This window comes from Sceloporus occidentalis, unplaced genomic scaffold (assembly GCF_023333645.1).
Source record: "Sceloporus occidentalis isolate IW3139 unplaced genomic scaffold, rSceOcc1.0.p SCAF_2, whole genome shotgun sequence".
NCBI classification, from domain to species: Eukaryota; Metazoa; Chordata; class Lepidosauria; order Squamata; family Phrynosomatidae; genus Sceloporus; species Sceloporus occidentalis.
In genome coordinates, this window is record NW_028316982.1 from 90426278 (window position 1) to 90446331 (window position 20054).

Sequence of the window (20054 nt, forward strand, 5' to 3'; positions counted from 1 at the left end):
GGGGCTTAAGTTTATGTGTTTTTTCCTTTATGCGGTGGGGTCCGGAACAGATCCCCACATAAGGGAAGGGCCAACTGTATAGTGTTTGCCAAATCATAAGCTTTGTCCAAAGCACCAGATGCATGTTTTCTGCAAACAGATTATCATGTGGTATTTGTAATTACTTAAGAAAATGGCATACCTCCTTGATCCTACTCACATTTATAAACTTCATCTTTCCAGCAACTTTAGGCCAACTACTTCCTACTGCACTTGCTACATAGCAGATAGGATTGATCATTAAGAGTAAACAGTTATTTTGCCAACACACAAGCAGTGCGGATGTATTTATGTTCCAGTCCCGTTGAAGCTGTATATGACATTGAAGTAAAACTCATAGTCCTCCTGATTGCATTACTTCAATGTGCTAGAAAGTTCTTGCAGCTCAAGCCGAAGGTTTCAGAACTACTCTGTTGAACTTCTATGAAGGAGTGAAACCCAGGAGTCAAATAAAACTGTTTCAAACCACTTTCAAGGCAGGGCATTTAGATGACACATGCCTCCAAAGCAGGTGGAAACCAGACTGAAGCCATGCTCAAGGGTTAAAAACCAGAGCAAAATGAACCTGTGATATTCCAACTTAGCCCAGAAAATGTGCACCTTTGACCCTGCATATAAACACCCCAATGTGAGAGCAGTTCTGAAGGAGCGATCCATCCTAACCCTAACCCTAAAGCTTCATATAAAGGCATTGGTGCAGGTGCACATTAAAAAAGGATAGTGCTGTCATATCCAAGCAGTCAGGGCAGCAATGCAGAAAAGTGGAAGTGTGACACGTCCAGTGGATGTAATTACTGTACAACATACACAAACCAGACAGTCCAAGAAGGGGCATGGGAATGCATGTGGGGCAGGCATGATTATGCTTTGCCAGTTTTTTACTGGGCACCCTGATGCTACAATGTGCTGTACCGGTGAATGCTGCCTGTGTGGCCAATGAAATGGGTGACCATCCAATGGGATGGCATCGAAACAGGAGGTAGTCACGGGCAGCGCATTTGTGTGACACTGAACATGGATGGTAGGGAGACAACAACAAAAAACCCAGTGGTGCAGTTTGATGCTGTGCTGAACAGTCGAGCCATACACATTTGGGCCGCCTTGGGTGCGGCCAGTGCAGATAGTGGGGTCTTGAACCACTTTCGGAAAAAGCAGGTTTAAGCCACTTTTTCTTGCTGTCTGATTCCATCCCAAGGTAATCCTCGCCTACAAATTTCCCTAAATATAACTAGAGAAACTAGAGAACTAGCGAAAAACCAAATGAATTTACATGTCTGAGTATAACATAAGGCCTGTGGACAGTTCTAATCATGATTCTAAACTCTATGATTTAGGTCTCTGAAATTTTTCAATAATATAAGTGCAATTATTTCTATCCTTTTTGGATATCTTTCCCTACAACATTCTGGATGCCTGTTGTTGTGTTCCTTCAAGTTGTTTCCAATGTATGGTGACCCTAAGGCAAGCCTATCATATTTGGGGGGAGGGGGTTCTTGGCAAGATTTGTTCAGAGGGGGTTTGCCTTCGCCTTACTCTAAGGCTAAGAGAGTATAGTCTGACCAAGGTCACTCAGTGGGCTTCCATGGTCAAGCAGGGATTTGAACTCTGGTCTTCAGAGTCATAGTCCAATGCTCAAGCCTGTACACTACACTCCTCTCTCCTATCTCACAATAATTTTATTTTTCAGTAACACTGGCACCTAATTATATGTCAATAAAAGCAAGAGTGCATGCATAACAACTATTGGACAACTCAGGAGGCAAAGGTAGATCAACAGTACCAGGTACCTGCTTCTGTTTCAGCTGGGCTCTCCCTTTTGCTACCCAGAGCTTGGTAGTAGCATGTTACAGTCATTTTTTGTAGTGATGGGGAGTGCGGGGGGAACTATTTTACACTATAATTGTAATGTTACAAGGGATAACTTCACTCCTTTTGTGGTGTAACCAGTAATTTTTAAAAGCATTTCTCTGATCATGGGGGTAAGGCCTCTGTCAACATTACGGAGATTCATGCTGACTCATGCTGTGCACTGCTTTGCACCATAATGCCTTATACTCTGTTGCAGGTATTCAGATGAGTGGCAAGGTAGAAAGAAAATTCAACACTATGACTGTATGAAAGAGACAGAAGCAGAGAAGAAACACCATAGTAGAGGTGAACTGTAGCTGGTTCTTATATTCGTTCCCACTTCCCCCTGCTTTCCTGCCATGGTGTGAGTGTAGCCTGAGATTAAGAGAAATTGGAAACAGGAAGACTCCTCATCATGTAGTCTGTGCCTTCTTGTTCACTCTACATCTTCATTATATTTGCACCCTTGGACTGCCTTGGGATGCCCCCACAAGAGCCAAATTCATCTCACAGGGGGAAAGGTCATAATATGTACAGTATTTACCTTGTCAAGTTTTAAACAAAACAGCATAATTACTAGTGACATTTTTGGTGTTAACAAATTGTTTGCTTTTTTACTGATTAAATGCTGTATTTGGGTAATTAATGTTGGAACATTTTTGGCTGTATTTGTATTGAATTGTATTTTAAAAAATAATTTTTAAAGGCGCAGTAATCAATACACTACTGTTAAAATAATTAGTAAAATTAATGAGGTACTTTTAGAATGAATCAATAAGTAACACATTAATCTTTATAATAACGTTCCAAGCTTTAGTTTTGTTCAGTTTTACATATCCTGTACTGTATAGTTATTACATGAATACCCTGACTTTCCTTTAAACTGGCCCCAAATGGCTAACAATAAACTCTACAATAAGGGATCTTGCAGCACCTTTGATACTAAGGAGTTTATCGCATTGTTTAAAAAAGTGACTTACCCCTCCCAGGACAGAGTCACTTTCAGGATGCAGCCGGGTGTTATCGCATGGAAAATGCCACTGCTGCCTAACTGCATACTGTATACTGCCTACATCCTGGCTCCCAGCTGCTCTTAGCCTGCCGTTTTTCAAAACCAGAAAGCTCCCGACTTTGGAAACCAGCCAGCTGAGCATGGCTGGGAGCCGGGATTTAGGCAGGATGCAGTCAGCAGCATTTTCCATGTGATAACTCCCATCTGCATTCCACCAGTGACTCTATCCCAGGAGGGGTACGACACTTTTAACAATGCTATAAACTCCTAATTGAAACAGATAAGTTGGTAGCATGAGCTTTTGTAGACTTGACCCTACTTCCTTAGATGCATTTGGAAGTAGTCTCAAGTCTACAAAAGCAATGTCTTTCTTTCAGCGAGTTTTAAAGATGCTGCAAGATCCCTTTTTAGACTGATTATTCAGACTGACACAGATAGGACTCTGAATTCTACAGTAAGAGGTTAACGTAACAGTATCAAACAACAAAATCTAACAATGATATATAAAAATAACAGGGTTATGATTTTAGATGTGCACACAGAAACACATATGTAATAGTCTTCTTGCCAAGGTTCTCTTAATGGCTATCTTCCTCAATGTAACATCGGTGGAAGTTATTTTCTGCCCATAGAATGTTATAGTCATTTCATATGGAATGTACAGTATCGTTCCTCTCTCTTAGAAAAAATATTAGCCAAGATAAACAATTAGCTGGCTAAAGCACAAGCTGTTCTTATTTCTTTCTCTTTTAACATCTTTGTGGAAGAATACAACAGTAATATCTTTGCACAGTCTACTCAGAAGTATATCTCACTGGGTACAAAATAAGATAAATTAATACAGGATTGTGCCTTTTGTTTCCAGAAAGCCCATTTCTAGATCCTTTGTTATTATCATCTGGCAGAGGAATTCTTAGATTCCTACACCATCCCTTTCTTTTCTAGAATGTGAATCATTCTGCCTTCTAAGTGTTGGAACACAAGTCCTAGCAGCTCCAGCCAGCATTGGCAATGTAAGGAATGGCTGGAGTTCAGTTCAACAATTGCTAGAGGGCTGTATGGATCCCAATGCTGGTCTACAACCAAGCTGAATTAAGAAAAGGCATGAAATCATAAGAAGAAGAAGATGTCTCAATGCATGTGCAAAGGGTCAACCTATTTAAAAAATAATTTTTGCTTAGCTATCAGTTTTGCTGACATGCAGTTTCTTAAGTGTGAAAGGCCAGAGAAGTCTTTGTTCATTTTAATTCATGATAAATGCATGTTAGCCAAAATATTTAAAATTTCTAAAAGACAATCTCTCTCTCTATCTCTCTCAGCAGGCCATGGTTGAGCAACTGTGGCACAAGTCAATTTATGCACAACAGCATTTCAGACTGATTTTCTAAACAAAATGTAGAAAGTGGAGGAAGTCAGAGACTGCAGGAATACAAAAAGGGACTGGAGTCACGTACAGCTCACAGGCCATATTTGGCCCATATCTGGGGTGGGCACCAGCCAGTTGGTGACTGATATTCAGTAACTGCTGAAAAACAATTGCATCAGGAGGGCTGTGAAGCATTGAGCACCAGCTGTTCTTTTCTCTAAATCAGGGGTGGAAAACCTACGGCATGCTGGGAATAGTAGTTTGTCAGAACCTGGAGGGCTGTCTAATCTAAGTTTAAGTGATAGTTTCCCATATGTTTACTATTTGCATTTACTAAAACTTTTGCTTTTTATTTTTCTCCTCCTAAGTTGGGCAAGTCTCCCACTTTTTAAAGGGATCTTTCTTGCCTTTCCTACATTTATCTACTCGATTGTGTTAATGTCCTCTTGGACTTCTATATTACAGATAAGGGAAAGGAGCAGCATTTTATTACAGTGGTTTTAAATAAATCCCAGTTCTTCTGAGGAGATTTGACCCACTTGTCTTTTCTACTTGGCTTCCTTTTATGTAATTACTATATTTTAAGACATTTAATCTTTTGTATTTGGATCTATATTAGACCTTCTGAACAAACCTTCCAAACCTCAAAGCAACTGTGATCATGATTTCTGATGACTGCAAAAACACTAATGTCATGCAACAGATCCCAGGCACTAAGATGAGGATTAACTTAGTGTGACTCCTCTTCAGTTGGTTGCACAACTGTTTCATGGCACATGCATTGATTAGATGTGGATCTCAGTCTTTACTGCAACTGAAACTCACATTTCTCCAGTAAGCATGATACAGCTGAGCCTCCTTAACCATGGAATCTTTATCCACAGATTCAACCATCCATGGTTTGAAAATTTTAAAAAGACATAAATTCCAGAAAACAAACCTTGATTTTGCCATTATTAAAATAAGGGGCTTCATTTTATTGCGCCATTGTTTATAATGGGACTTGAACATCTATGGATTTTGCTATCTAGAGAGGTCATGGAACCAAGCCTCAGTGGATACCAAGGGCCCAGTGTAATATGAAGTACAGTGGTCCCTCCACATCTGCTAGGGTTAGGTGTGAAGGACACCCGCCCAACTGTGGGAAAACTGCAAATTAAAATACAATAAACCTAAGAGAACACCCCTCTAGGAATCTCCAGTTCCTCCAGTCAGTGCAACTTTATGGTCATCTGCTCTATGGTCATAGAATTATGCTGGAAGACCTACAAATGCCTAGAGAAGTGTTTTCTCTAAGAATGTCTAGGTTCTCCAGCACAACTCTATGGTCAGCTTCTGGCAGAGTTGCACCAGGGGACCTAAGGATTCCTAGAGAGAATGTATCAAACCCACAAATAATCAAATCTGCAAAAGCCAAAACTGCAAATGTGGAGTACCAACTGTATTTTTATGACACTTTCCACCTTGACTACATCCCTGAATTCCTTCTCCCTTTCCATAACACCCCATTTTATGAAAATAGTTGCCAAAAGATGTGCGTTAAATACTAGTGGAAGCAGACAGCTAGACTTGCATATACAATGGCCTGAGTGGGCATGAGCAATACATGAAGTGGAATATTTTGTGGCCTTCCTGATAAATGTGAATTCTCTAGCATCCTAATAATCAAAGTGCCAGTCAAACTAAAAACCTAGGATAAAATTTCATAATCAGCAGGAGCCAGTTTAATTTGTATTTCTTTTCACAGACAAGTTTAGAATGGTACCATGCTGACAAGAATATCACAAGAACAAAAATGAATAACATACAACAAAACATGATGAGAGAAGATTACCGTGAACGTATCTGAACAATATAAGCTATGTTAGTCCATAAGACAAATTATAAAAACCCACAATCAGGAAATGCATTTATTAAGAGCAATAATCTCTTCAGTTTGATCAGGGTAGGCAATTTGGTATTGTCTGAGAGACTGGGACTGTACATGCAAACAAACTTGCCCATACAACTTGGAAAAGAGAAGGATTTCATCTTCACCCTCCTTGCAGTTATTTTGACTTAGAATGCTGGGAAGGAAATGAGGCAAAATCCTATGTATGATTTACTTATCAAAATATTTGTGCGTGCGTGCGTGCGTGAGTGTGTGTGTGGGGGGGTAAGCACGAGCCTTCAAGTTGCCTTATGGCGACCCTACAAATTTCATAGGGTTTTCTAAGGCAAGGAATACTCAGAGGTCATTTGCCAATTCCTTCGTCGGAAATACAGATATTCAACTCTTTGTAACAGGATTTTAGGGTAGTGTAGAAATAAATCAATAAACATTTTAAAGCTATTTAAGGTATTTCATTTAACCTGTAATTTATCCTGTAAAAAACAAGATACATATATAGTAAACATATCACAAGTACACACTATGTACCTGCTGTACACTGGAACTAAAGCATGCCCATCTTGACTTTGCATCAGAAAGAGACCCACATTAAAACCAATCTAGCTGTCTTTTGATTTGTCACAATAAGCCAATCTTAGGCATTATAGCCATGTTGTGCACAGCTGCACAACTATGTAGCACCAATCAGACCTCCAAGTAAAAGGTATTCCAGAATTGGGTACAACAGCTAAGTAAACCCTCTCCCACACCCTCCATTGCACCATTTGTCCCTAGATGTAAAACACAGCTGGGGGGGGGGGGCTGTTCTAGGCCTCAGCCGTCAGGCAGCTATATATAGGTAGAAGCTGCTATATATATTGTATTGAAATCCCAAGATGTATAGGGCTTCAAATGTCACCACCAGCATCTTGAATTCAGACTGGTAGTGAACTGATAGCATCTTCTTGTAAATCAGAACAACATATTGCCTACACAATACAGCCCCAAATATAACACATTATAGGACCTTCATCTTACTGAGACATTTCAGCCTCTCTCTCCCAGCAATTCTGCTTTTCTTGTAGGAATCTTGTTGAAAAAGAAATATTTTCCAGCATTCAGTTCTGTTGGAAAACAGGATATGCAAAGCAAGTTGTTCCATCATGTCCTGTTTACCAAGATATTTGGTCTTCAACCAGTCCATCAAACTGTTATCCTGTAAGCGCCTGACTCCAGAACATTACAGGATGATTCCCTTTTCTTTGCATGTCTTGTGGGTGAAGCAGCAGGAATAGCACAAACAGATGGGGGATTAGAAAGACCAAAGAGGGAAAGCATCTGAGGTAGGCTGCTCAGGCAGCATCCAAGGGTTCTCTCTCCACCACTGGCCTATGTTACACCTAGCACCAGAAGGAAATAGGCTGGGGGACTGTTTGATGTTGAAATCATAAATCTACATAATCCATTTTAAATCAAGTGTAGAGCCAGCATGCTGTAGTGGTTTGAGTGTTGAGATTATGACTCCAAGGGGCACTTAATGCCTCATAGGACAGGGACAGGTGCATCTGAAGGGAATTTATTTTTTCTGTTGCTAATGGAGTTGACACTTCATTACTAGCCTTTTATTGCCCTTTGTCTCTAGTTCTCACATGACCAAGAAGGGGACAGGCCCTTCAGTACCATCTTAACTGACAACAGGGTAACATGAGACAAAATTGGCACTTTTCTTCTGCTGTATGATTTTTAATATCTTTGCCTGATGAAGATGTCAATGAAGCTTCAAATGCTTGCATGATGTATTTTATACTTCAGAGTTCGCCCAATAAATGTATTACTGCATCATGAGTGCATCATTTTGTGTATTTTGTTGTATTTTGCTGCACTGTCCACATGGCTACCCCTGAATATGTTTCCTACTCAAGGTAGGTTCTGATAGGGGACACTCTACACTGTTTTCCTTTCATCATTGCAATGACTGACTCACACACATTTGCTAACACACAGTCGTACTACAAATTCTGTCATTACATTCCTATATGTTGAAGGTGTCATTATGGCTTTGTTTGCTTCCTTATTCAGTGGCCCTGTACAAATGATTCTGGTGCAAAATTGTTGGAAATTATTATGACCTGTATCAGTGGGAATGGGTTCAGCCAACCAAACTTGGCAATCTTTCTCCCTCCCCTTGCAACAGAGTAAATATTTGTTGTCTTTTTGATCTTTCTTAAAATATCTGAAGAGATCTGAGTGTGCTTGTAAGATCTCAGCCTGGACCAATTCTAGCTCCAGGCTGTTTTTAGTAGTAACAGCAATTGGAACTGTGGGAGCTTTAACAAGATCTCCACAATAAGACCATTGGGTAGATCTATCTCCTCCCCACTGCTATGATTGCTGCCTCTTTGCATGTTTTCTCCTTTTGGAACTAATCCACGAAGCCCTTCATAGGGAAAGGGTAAGGAATGTAGAGGTTGCTCTACTTTTTCCTTGCTCCTGTCCACTTCTCCTTTGTTTATAGAATCACAGAGATGGAAGAGACCACAGGGGCCATTATTCCAACCTTATTCTGCAGGAACTCACAATCAAACGACCTCCGACACAAGGCCACCCAGCCTGTTTTCTCTTCTCTCTTCTCACTGAGTTGAATGCAAAACTACTTTTCCAATTTGAACTCAGTTTGCAGCAACTGAAGTTAGCTTATAACAAGTGTGCAAAGTGGAAGAAGGAAAGACAATCTGGGACATTTTAAAATCTGCTGAAAAATGAAACGAGGATTAAACTGCCAAATTGGGACAATTCAAGAGTGTAATGAGGGCACTGCCTCGCTGGAACAGATTCTCCCATGGAAATCTTGCTGACAAATGCCAATAGATTATTCAAAATTACAGAGAAACTAGAGATTAACATTTTTAAAATAATTATTTTTTGTCCTATCTCATCATACTCATTTGCAAGTTCATGGGAAGTTATTCAATAGTGTAATTATGGCACTGCAGCAGAAGACATCAGAAATCTCCTGATTAAAGCACCCCACACTGGTAATAGGAGTGGCTCCTTCTTTCTCAGTCCATGACTAGGGCTTAGCTTTGCTTCTGGCTGCTTGCCACAGCTCACTCCACTCTAAGATCTATTTTAAATTAATTCCAAGAAACACAACCAATGCATATAATACCCTTAACACTGACCCACCACCACTTAGACAAGTGAAGAAACACTCTGTTATTCATATGAACTGAAGTAGCTCTTAACAACTTCAAGTCAAAGCCTATTCAGACTTTGTGTGTATCAGCCTAAATACCCTAAAGGCAACAAATCCCATATGTTCTTGGAAGCTAAGCAGGTGCTGGACCAATGAATACCAAGCACTGCAGGCTATATTTCAGAGGAAGGAACTAGCAAAATCACCTCTGAGTATTCCTTGCCTAAGAAACCCCTATGAAATTCATGGGGTCACCATAAGTCGACAGGAGACATGAAGGCACATCCATACATCCATACATTCTTCCACTGTAGCAGCTCTGAAATAGTGGAACAGTCTCCCAGAAGAGATCCATCTTATTACCTACTTGGATGCTTTTAAGAGGGCAGTCAAGATGGATCTCGTCCGGCAAGCTTACCCACCTGACCTAGTGTAAGAAATATTGTTCCATTCTTGACTAAGATTTGAATATCTCTATTCCTTGCTCACTTTTTGATAGAACCTGTTTTAATGGGACTATTTGTAAATTGTTATTGTATTTTATTGTTGTTTTTTGTATATTTTATCAGGTTGCAATCCTGCCTCAATCCATCTGGGAGTGGCGGGAAAATATAAATAAATTATTTATTATTTATCATTTTTTATTATTACATACGCACACACTATTTCTTTCTAGCTAGCACCTAAGGCATACTATTAGCCCTGACAATAAGGAAAGACTTTTTTTAGTGGAAGCAGTGATACTGAAATAATGATTACAATCCCTATTGTTTTTATCTGAAACTCCGTTTCATAAATAAGTTCTGAACAGAAAGAGAATTCACAGTTACAGTGTGGTACTATAGCTTGGGACACATAGCAAATAAAACTGCATATTATTTATAGTTTTCAAAAGACTACAAACAATAGTATAGAGAACAGTTGTGCCTTCTTACTACAAAGGTTTTGAGTCTCCATGACTACTAACTGCTATAATTTAAATGGGTTTAAAACTACATAGTAATATTTGGAGACTTTTAATTAAGGAAATCTATTTAAAATCTGTTGTACTAGAGAGCATATTCTGCTGGTTATCAGGGTTTATAACCAAAATGACACAGAAAAGAATAAGCATGTGAATATGTAATATGTTTGTACCCTTGAACAGTGTGGGGTAAATAGCCATGAAAAATTACACAGCATGTTTACTGATTGCAGTATCCACCAGAACACAGTTTATTATCATCACATAAAACACTAAGATTCCTACTGGTACAGATTGTCATACTGGCATTATTGAAAATTTCCACCATCCCATATGGATACTGATCTCTGATAGCCGTATTTACTAGTTTTGCTTTATAATTTAATAATTAAATCTCCAGGTTTTGTCCCTTTACCAATTGCTGTATCAGCTGATGACAGGGTGGCCCAAGAATTTCTTACTGTTCCTCTCTAAAGTCAGATGCTTTAGACCAATCAAGTGTTTTTAGACTGGCCTAGGGAGACAGAAAGTCTCAAATGTGTCTTTTCTACTTCCTGGCAGAAAAAACAATTAACAAAAAATACAAATCTAATACTAGCACTTTTCTGCCTTTTCATGGCATTAAAAGCTGCTATGACAGCCTCACTCTGCATAATGGTTGGATGGGGTCTTGTTGGTTCATATTTCGTTCTTAATAGCAACAAATGAACTGTGGAAAACTGCATCCTTTATTTTTCCATATAACCTGTTTCAGTAGCATCGGTTGCCACATTACCAAAGCAAGAAGCATAGCTGCTGTACAATGTCAAGTACAATAAAGACATAATACTTAAAATTTCACTTTATATTATTGTCTTACAGTTATAGTATTTGCCAACAGCACAGATCCATAAAATATAACAGTAGTAATATCATCATATTTTATCTTGTTTTTTTCTGCTAGGGCAGCAATGGAGACCCATGTATCCTCCCAGGATACCTGTAGGGTAAGTTAAACTGTGAGGGAGTTGAGCAGGGATTTCAACAGATTTAAATCCCATGTACCAACTATTATGCTATACTGTCTCTATCCATATTGAATAATGGAAATACTCAAAACAACTAGTAAACATGAAAAACATGCTCCAATAATTATTAAAACATATATTATTTTACAATGCATGATATGTATCTAATCTGTTTATCCTTAAACAAAATCAGCAGTGAATCATAGCCAATATACTATGTCTGCTTTCCCTATTTTCTTTTCAATACTTTTCTGCATGGCTAGCATGATTCTTATTTTTAGAGTGTAACATATGGCATAATACTTACAACTAGTAGGTCTGGGGTAAAGAGCATAATTCCTTAAGTTAACAATATAATTAAAAATAATGTTAAACATATACTTTAGTCAGTTGCCATCATGACTGAAATTTAGTACAAGCTCACAATTATTGCAATGTGTCCTCACTTTGTACTCAAGATTTTGGAATTGTTCCCTTATTTATGGACTTAATCTAAGGGCTTGAAAACTCTAACCAAAAAATGCAAATGTATGCCACAGGCAGGTTTATTTTATCTTTTTTAATTGATTGTATGTACAGCACTGTGTAAATTTACAGCACTATATAAATAAAGCTTAATAATAATAATAATATATGCAGCATTTTTAATTTTTCAGTGAAAGAGAAGCTACTGCAGTTACGTATTTGGTTTTTCCCCCAGAGATAACATTAACGTGAGACCCAAATCCCAGAATATCCTGGTAACAACTCAAGAACAGGATCCTTCCAGAAGCAACAATAGTTGCTTGTCCTACAAAGGAACTTGCAAACTAAGGACATTTTAATTATGTGAATGCAATAACATAAACACTGCTAAATAAGGTAATAATTAGGAATGACACTGACATTCATTTGGAGAATACTTCCTTGGTCATGGAAACCTACTGGGTGACCTTGGGCAAGTCACAGAGTCACAGCCTCAGAAACCTTCATGATAGGGTGACCATAAGTCTGAAATGACTTGAAAGCACACAACAACAATATCAAGTAAATTTCTATACTGAAGAGGATGTTATTTTCCCAGCAAAGACCACTTATTTTCTCTCTGTAAATAATAGTCTGGTATCTTCAAGTGAAACACAAGGTGATTCAAAAGAATGGTGCAAACCCTAATAAAGAACAGGTTTACCTTTGCACCATTCTTTTTGAATCACCCCATACTTTATTGAGTCAGATGCACATTGTGAGTTGTTGATCAAATTGAGGAAGTTACTGATAACAGCTAGACTGCCAAAACAGTGCTTCATTATGATTCTGCTTGAAGTAGTGACTAGTTGGAGGAGGAGTTGAAGAGTGATATCATCATCTATAGTTAGTTAAATATTGACTTTTTATATGTTCTCAGTCATATGGATAATACAACGTAATACTAGACCTTGGCAAACTAATGGCGTCACAAAATGCAGCTATTTTTAGAATTGCCAAATCAGTAAGTTCCAACACAAACCAAGTTAACAGCTAGACTAAAGCTACAAAACCAAATATTTTCAAGTGGCTCCAAGTTGAAAAATATGTAAAAGGAAAAAAAATCCAAATACTTCATATGAAAACGAGAAGCCAATGGTGTTGTTAGTATCAATGCAAATCCCACTATTAGCATTTATGTGATATCACTGTAGTACAATTTTATTACCACTTGTTCAACTATCATGATCTAAATCTGGTATTATTTTTATTTAATAAATATCTTTCTATTTCTATTGGAGAGCCCCCTCCTCCATTCCAAAGCCAATGTTCTTAGGCTTTCTGAGAAAGGAGGATAATTACTAAAGTAGCGTAAGCTATGATCTCTACATGAACCATGTAGTTAACTACTACACTCCTCTCTATTCAAAAATAGTCTCATGTGATAAATATGTAATCTTTATGGTGAGAAGACATCTCTTAATTAAATATCACACCTCCATTACGTCAACTATTTGTTCTTTTACTTCAAGAGAACATTTAATGAGAAACATTTAATCACTAGTTTTAGTACTATTACTTTACGTTCTCCTTTCCTACACAAAGTATTTTGAGTCTCACTGTTCTTTTAAAAATACTTTTTTCCTATTATGATTTCCTTAAACCAGATAAAGTAAGGCTTGTATTTACTGGAAAGAACTCCGTCTGTAAGGAAAATTATGTAGATTAGCTTGTGCCAGTGGCTTAATGGAGAAGAGGAAGATTTGTTACATATCTTAACCTAATCATCTATGCTTCTAAATGCTAATATCATAATCTATACACGCTAGAGGAATCTAATTAATTGATACAGTTTACAGAATACAATCATTGTGTGTAAGCAGGAGAAGATGAAGTGGCCAAAAAGAAGTCTTCCTATCTTTATGTACCCTCCCCCTTGGCTTTAAGACTCCAGAGACTGACTGGCAGAAGCATACTCCTCCTCTAGCCCTAGAACACCAATAGGAAATTAGTAGCTCTCCCTTTAAGCAGAATGAAGCAGCAAAATTAAGTCATGTCAACATTCTTGTTTGAATGGAAGACAGCAGTACTTTAAGAAATATTACTCTGTACTGATTAATGTATTGCACTTTCATCGCCTGTCATTATGGCTTTTATTTTATCATTATGTGGATTATTTACCGTACACAGGGAGACCAATTCAAAAACAGAAAATAATCTCAGCTGCATTTTAAAACCATCTAATTCATGCAAGTGGAAGTGAAAACTTGGGAGCAACTCCCCCCTCCACCCCTGCAAGCTTTTATCTTCATAATCTGATATGGGATACAAGGACAGTGGCGTGTGCCAATTATTCAGTTAAGGCAGCATTTAACACCAAGACAAGTTCCATTCTGCATTAAAATTTCAGAGCTTCTATTTTCCCGTTTCAGTTGTTGAAACTGATCTCCCTTGACATCTTAGAAAACAAAACCAGCCAAGGACACTGGTGCTTTAAATATTTCAGGGCTTATGTAGCTAGTAAATAGGCTCCATTGCAATATGGCTGTGAAGGTCGTGTCCTGTGGTATCTTTCCTTTGGTAGTATATGAAACAGAATTTATTTCTATACTGCACAGATCCCTTCTCTGGACTCCTTAATCTACTCATTGCTCTTAAGAAATTCTTATTAAAAGCAACTGATACTCAGGTCAGCACACACCCAAACCTCTTCCTGAATATATTCAAACACACACCCTGAACCCAGTGCTATGATTACACTTCAGCAGTTTCAGCGTTTTTATTTGCACTCATGTGCCTGATTTTGCAAACAGAATCCTGTTGAACCTCATTTCTCAGCATTAATAAGGGAGAGCACTTTAAAGCAGAACAGGTTCAGCCCTTTAATTATCTTCTCCACATTAACCAGATTCCTCAAGTGTTCTTGGTTTGAGTCAGCCATTTAATTTCAGATGTGAAGCCATTTCCTTACTGGATCTAAAACACGTTTCTGTTTCAGGTTTTAAAAATAGCATACCAATTAAAATGCTTAAAACTTGAGGCATAGGGGCAGCGGAGGGGTGCAATAAAGGATATGGGTTTGTCACCGAGCAGCCAATATTTGTTACCTTTAAAAACAAGTTGAAAGGGTAAGGAAAGGTCAGACACACACAATCCAATTACTATGCCCTTGGGATTTTGGGCCTATGTGAATCCTTCTCACCAGAAGGGCAGTTGAATGATTTCAGGGAAGCTGTCTAATATAATGTCGGTGCGAGCTTTAACAGCCAAGGTGACATTTGGTTTTGCACAGAATGAAATCACAAGTGAGACATCTCCCATCCCACCCCATTGTTCAGTGAAAAAGGACTGCTGTGTATACGCATGTATAAGTCTAGAAATTTTGGTCAAAACATTGACCCAAAAAACCTGAATCGACTTATCCATGGATCAATGTAAGTACTGTATCTGAACTCTTATTTAAAAGAAGGAACCATCTCCTGGTGAAAAGCAAGAGTATAATAATATGTGAAGCAATGACTCCCCTCTATTCTCTCATCCCTCCTGTCTTAAGAGTAAGCACAAAGAGTTATGTCTGGTGGAATTTTATAGGCTCTCTGACACTGCTTTGCTTTGCTTCATCTTTTAGATCCTTTGCTATACACCCCTAAATTTTACCCTCGACTTATCTATGGGTCGAAGCAAAATCTCTAATTTTGGCCCCCAAACCTGCCCTCGACTTATACACGAGGTCGACTTATAGTGGTGCACAGACGGTACCTGAAAAGGCAACAGATTGTTGCCGTTGTCGGTCCTGAAGGCATTGTCCTCCATCCAGGATTTGGGGGCCAGGGGAGCAGCCCGGGGGAACTTTGGTGGGGCAATGACGTTGCTGGAAAAGGGCTTTTTCAGGGGGGAGATGGGGTTGAGCGGGGAGGGCACCCCCACTCCCACTCCCACTCCCACCCCGACAGCCCTGCGCGGGTCCCGGCCAGCTTGCAGCCCGGCCCAAGGGTTGGAAGGCGTGCTCCAGGCTGCGTTTTGGTGGTTGTTCCAGCTGGAAGGGGAAGAAGTGGAGGCCGAGGAGGAGGAGGAGGAGGGTTTGCTGGTCATGATGGGCTGGTGGCTGTAAGCAGCATTTCTCTGGGCAAAAGGGGCCTGGTTGGGGCTGACTGGAGATCTCCTTTGCTGCTGCTGGGCTTGTTGCTGCTGCTGCTGCTGCTGCTGTTGATGGTGCTGAGTCTGGGCCAGGCCAATCTGCGGGGAGAAGGTGCCTCCAAAGACAGGGTTGACGTGGTGGGGGAAATTCTGGAACAGCATCGTCCCATTGACAGGGGTAATCCCTTGGAAGAAGCTGTCCTCCACGGCGTTGGTGGCGGTCCCAGTGGACCAGGTGCTGCCGAAGGAGGGGGACAAGGAGGTGCCGGCTGCGGGCTCCTGCTGCTGGGGCTGGTGGAAGCTCAAGCCTGGCAAGATGGGGGGCTCCATCTGCATCTTCTCTTTGCTGCTCTGGGCAGGAGCGGCTGAGCCAAGGCTGGTCGCTGGGCTGCTGCTGTTGCTGCTGCTAGTGTCCTCTGCTTTGGGCGTTTCTGGGGCGATGGAAGGAGAAGAGGAGGCTTCGGCGGCTGCTGCTGCTGCGTTTGGATCTGGTTGCTGCCGCTGCTGCTGAGGCTGGGCTTTGCTTTTGTCCATCAGTAAATCATCCTGCATGGTTTGCGCAGCTGGAAAGAAAAGGGAGAGAGGGAGAGGGGGGGGAACCCCACAAAGACAAAAGTGTTAACGTTCAGCCACTGCTTTGCTCCAAGTTGCAAGGCTAAGACGTAATCCTCACCCCACCATCCCCATCCCTTGGAGGAGGAAGGGGTTGGGATCAGAGAGATCACTCTGTCCTAATATATATCTATACACATTTGGAGGAGGCTCCCCCTTTTTCTTGGGCGCCTCCGTCCCCCCCCCCCCCCTTCAGTGTCAAGAAGGAAAGATGTGCTCACAGGGCAGAGAGAGAGAGAGCTCTTTCGCCACGTCTCTTTCTCTGACACCGGAACTCAGAGCTCTCGCCCTGCAATGAGCAACTGATTCTGGTTCCTGTTTTTCCCTGCACCCTCCTCCTCCTCCTCCTCCCCCCCTGTTATTTGCATACGTCAATAAATACTGCTGCGTCCTTCAGCAAGGTTAAAAAGACAGCAGCCTTTACTCACCCCCTCCCTCCCCCAGCCCCCCCCCGCCCAGGAATAGACTCTTAAAGGAGACAGAGCCCCATTTCCCAATCAGTCACCAACAGCTTCGGCCAAATCAAGCGAAGCCAGGTCTCCAAGACGAGCATTAGCAAATGTGTATATATGTGTCTGTGTATATAGATATAGATAGATATGTGTGTAAATATAGAGAATCGTAGAGTTGGAAGAGACTACAAGGGCCATCCAGTCCTACCCCCGACATGCAGGAACTCTCAGTCAAAGCATCCCTGACAGATGGCCATCCATATGTATCTGCATATATGTGTAACTGTGTGTGTATATATATATATATATAGAGAGAGAGAGAGAGAGAGAGATGTATGTATGTATACAGATATGTATGTATGTGTATGTATATATAGATATGTATACTTGTGTATATAGAGAGATATGGATGTATATATGTGTGTGTGTAGATATAGATGTGCATATATATATGTGTGTGTATATATGTGTGTGTATGTATGTGTATAGATATGTATGTGTGTGTGTGTGTGTGTGTGTATATATATATATATATATATAAATTGATATGTATGGATGTGTGTATATGTGTGTGTGTGTATGTATGCCTAAACCAAGCACCTTTCCTTACCCAAGAAGGCCGGGTTCTCCTTTTCCCCTTCCCCATCCCAGCACATAACAACATGGTGCCTTGTTCTAAAGACTCAGTCTTTTGCTTTTAACACTGTGGCAGCAGCCAGATCTGCCTTTTTGTTGCCCTTCACAGATTACTCTGTGTCCCTTTCGGTCACATAGTCGCCTAAACCGTACGGGACCCTGTTTCTCTACAGGGCCAGATGGGGATCCCATGGAGTCTAAAATCCGACCCTTTGGGTGGCTTGAGAATGGGGCTTTACTTCTGAGCAGAGGCACCGGTCCGAGGAGGGCCCTGAATCGTTCAGGAATTGGCTGCATCCAGACTGCAGAAATAACCCGGTTTAGCACTGCTTTGACTCTTTTTGTCTGGCTCAAGGCTATGGGATTCTGGGAGTTGGAGTTTGTGGTGGGGCCCAGAGGGCCCCACCACAAACTCCAACTCCCAGAATCCCATAGCCTTGAGCCAGGGCACCCCACTCCCAAAAGGCACAGCCTTGCAATCTCTTGGCCATTTTGGAAAATGAAAACGAAAATGAAGCTCCTTGGCTTCATCACAGATCTTAGAATAAAACCTAGGCTTATGGAAAAGGCATACAGAGGGTGCATTGGGAGTGAATCCCTAATTCAGGAAGGAGTAAAGCATTGCATCTGTCTCTGCTGTTGCTGCGAAGAAAGGCGCAGAGAAAGAGAGAGAGAGAGAGAGAGGCAGCCTTTATTAAAGCAGCCACTGCAGTGAGGCAGAACCTCGACAGCCTTTTGTGTAGTTTTCCATTAGCTGCACTCCCAACAAAGTCACCACAGCAGGCAACAGAAAGCCAAGATATATATATATATATATATATACACACACACACACACACACATACCTCCAGTTCTATTCCATCACACACACACACACACACAACCATTCAGGATAAGGCTGATACCAACAAGGATGACTATGAACATTAACAGAACACACACCCAAACCATTCAGGACTATAAACATTACATACAACAGAACAGCTCTGCTATCAGGCGATTGTTTTGTGAACTTCATCTATTATTATTATTATTATTATTATTATTATTATATTATTCATCCTTTACACTAAAGGTTTCACTACAAATCCCACCCCTCCCACTCAAGGTCAAGGCCAAAAACCTTAAGAGAAAGGAAGACAACTGAACATATTCAATGTTATACTAAAAAAAAGGCAAGGAGGCAAACATCCAGCCAAATTGGGCTCCCCTTTTTCCTGCAAAGTGGATGCATTTGTGCCAGACTATAAAATCCATTCCGATAAAACCCACATCTCCACCCCCCCCCCCAATATAAAAAGGCTTCGTCTGCATGCAGCCACCCTTGCAGCCAAGGCAGAGAGCCAGTTACCTTTTGAGTGCTCTGTATGGAAAGGTCAGTCGAAGGAAGGGACAGTGGTGTGTGTGTGTCTATTTCCTTCTTTCGGGGTTTGCTGGATGACAAATAGAAATTGCTCCGGCAAGAGCACTTTGACAACTGGAGGGCCAGGGCGCATGCGCCGCCCAAGGGATTGTGGGGCTTGGAGTCTTTCCTTCTTGGACAGAGGCAGGCTGGGAGGAGAGGGGAGGTGGCAAAGAGGGGGAGGGCTTGTGGCTGCAAATGCACAGCTGTGGCTGCATCCACACTGCAGAAATAATCCAGTATGACACCACTTTAAGTGCCCTGGCTCAGTGCTAGGGTATCCTGGGGAATTGTAGTTTTGTGAGACATTTAGCCTTCTCTGTCAGAAAGAGCCCTGGTGCCACAACAAACTCCAACTCCCAGAATTCCATAGCCTTGAGCCAGAAAAAGACTTAAAGCTCTGCCAAACCGGGTTATTTCTCCAGTGTGCATCCACACTGCAGAAATAATCCAGTATGACACCACTTTAAGTGCCCTGGCTCAGTGCTGTGGGATTCTGGGAACTGTAGTTCACTCTGGCACTGGAGCAGAGCAAGGAAGATGTGCTCCTGGACAGTACTTCTTCAACAGAAAAAACGTGTACTACAGGCAGGAATAACATGGAAAGGAATAGGGATAAGTTCCTACACCACAAAAGAATAGAGATACCTTCCCACACCACAAAAAGAAAAGAAGAGCAGTTCAACATCTTTCAGGCAACTCCTTCCCGCCTCCCTTCAATATATCATTATGCGCATGGGAAATGAAAAATCATATCAAGAACATTTTGGATCATCTTCCAAAATTCATCTAGGAACCACTTTCCCCTCCCATGAGTCTCCACTTAAATTTTTTTTTCCCTATTTTGATGGCCAGACATACAGGTCTATGTTTTTTATTTGTTCATTTATTATTTTCTTATATTCCGCCTTTCTCCCAATATAGGGACTCAAAGCGGCAAACAGCAGATTTTAAAACAATACAATTTAAAAACGGTACAACATTAAAATGTATAAATATAACATTTAAAAAGCAATCAAACCACTTTAAAAGTTAAAACGGTTATGAATTAAAATAAGAATATGTTACA

The 20054-nt window shown here is 40.6% G+C and overlaps 1 protein-coding gene across 5 annotated transcripts in view; it reads right to left on the reverse strand.

Annotated features, from left to right (window-relative positions):
* CPEB3 (cytoplasmic polyadenylation element binding protein 3) overlaps positions 1–20054 on the reverse strand; it is a 116462-nt gene that overhangs the window by 87361 nt on the left and 9047 nt on the right. For 4 of the 5 annotated variants that reach the window (XM_089510242.1, XM_089510241.1, XM_089510239.1 and 1 more), the window contains exons 1-2: positions 18935–19028; positions 15506–16446 (exon numbers count right to left, since the gene is read on the reverse strand). In XM_089510242.1, the coding sequence (XP_089366368.1) occupies positions 15506–16435 (930 nt within the window). In that variant the 5' untranslated portion in view covers positions 16436–16446; positions 18935–19028. Of the gene's footprint in view, positions 1–15505; positions 16447–18934; positions 19029–20054 lie in introns of those variants that run through there. The other variant, XM_089510238.1, reaches the window with a different exon arrangement.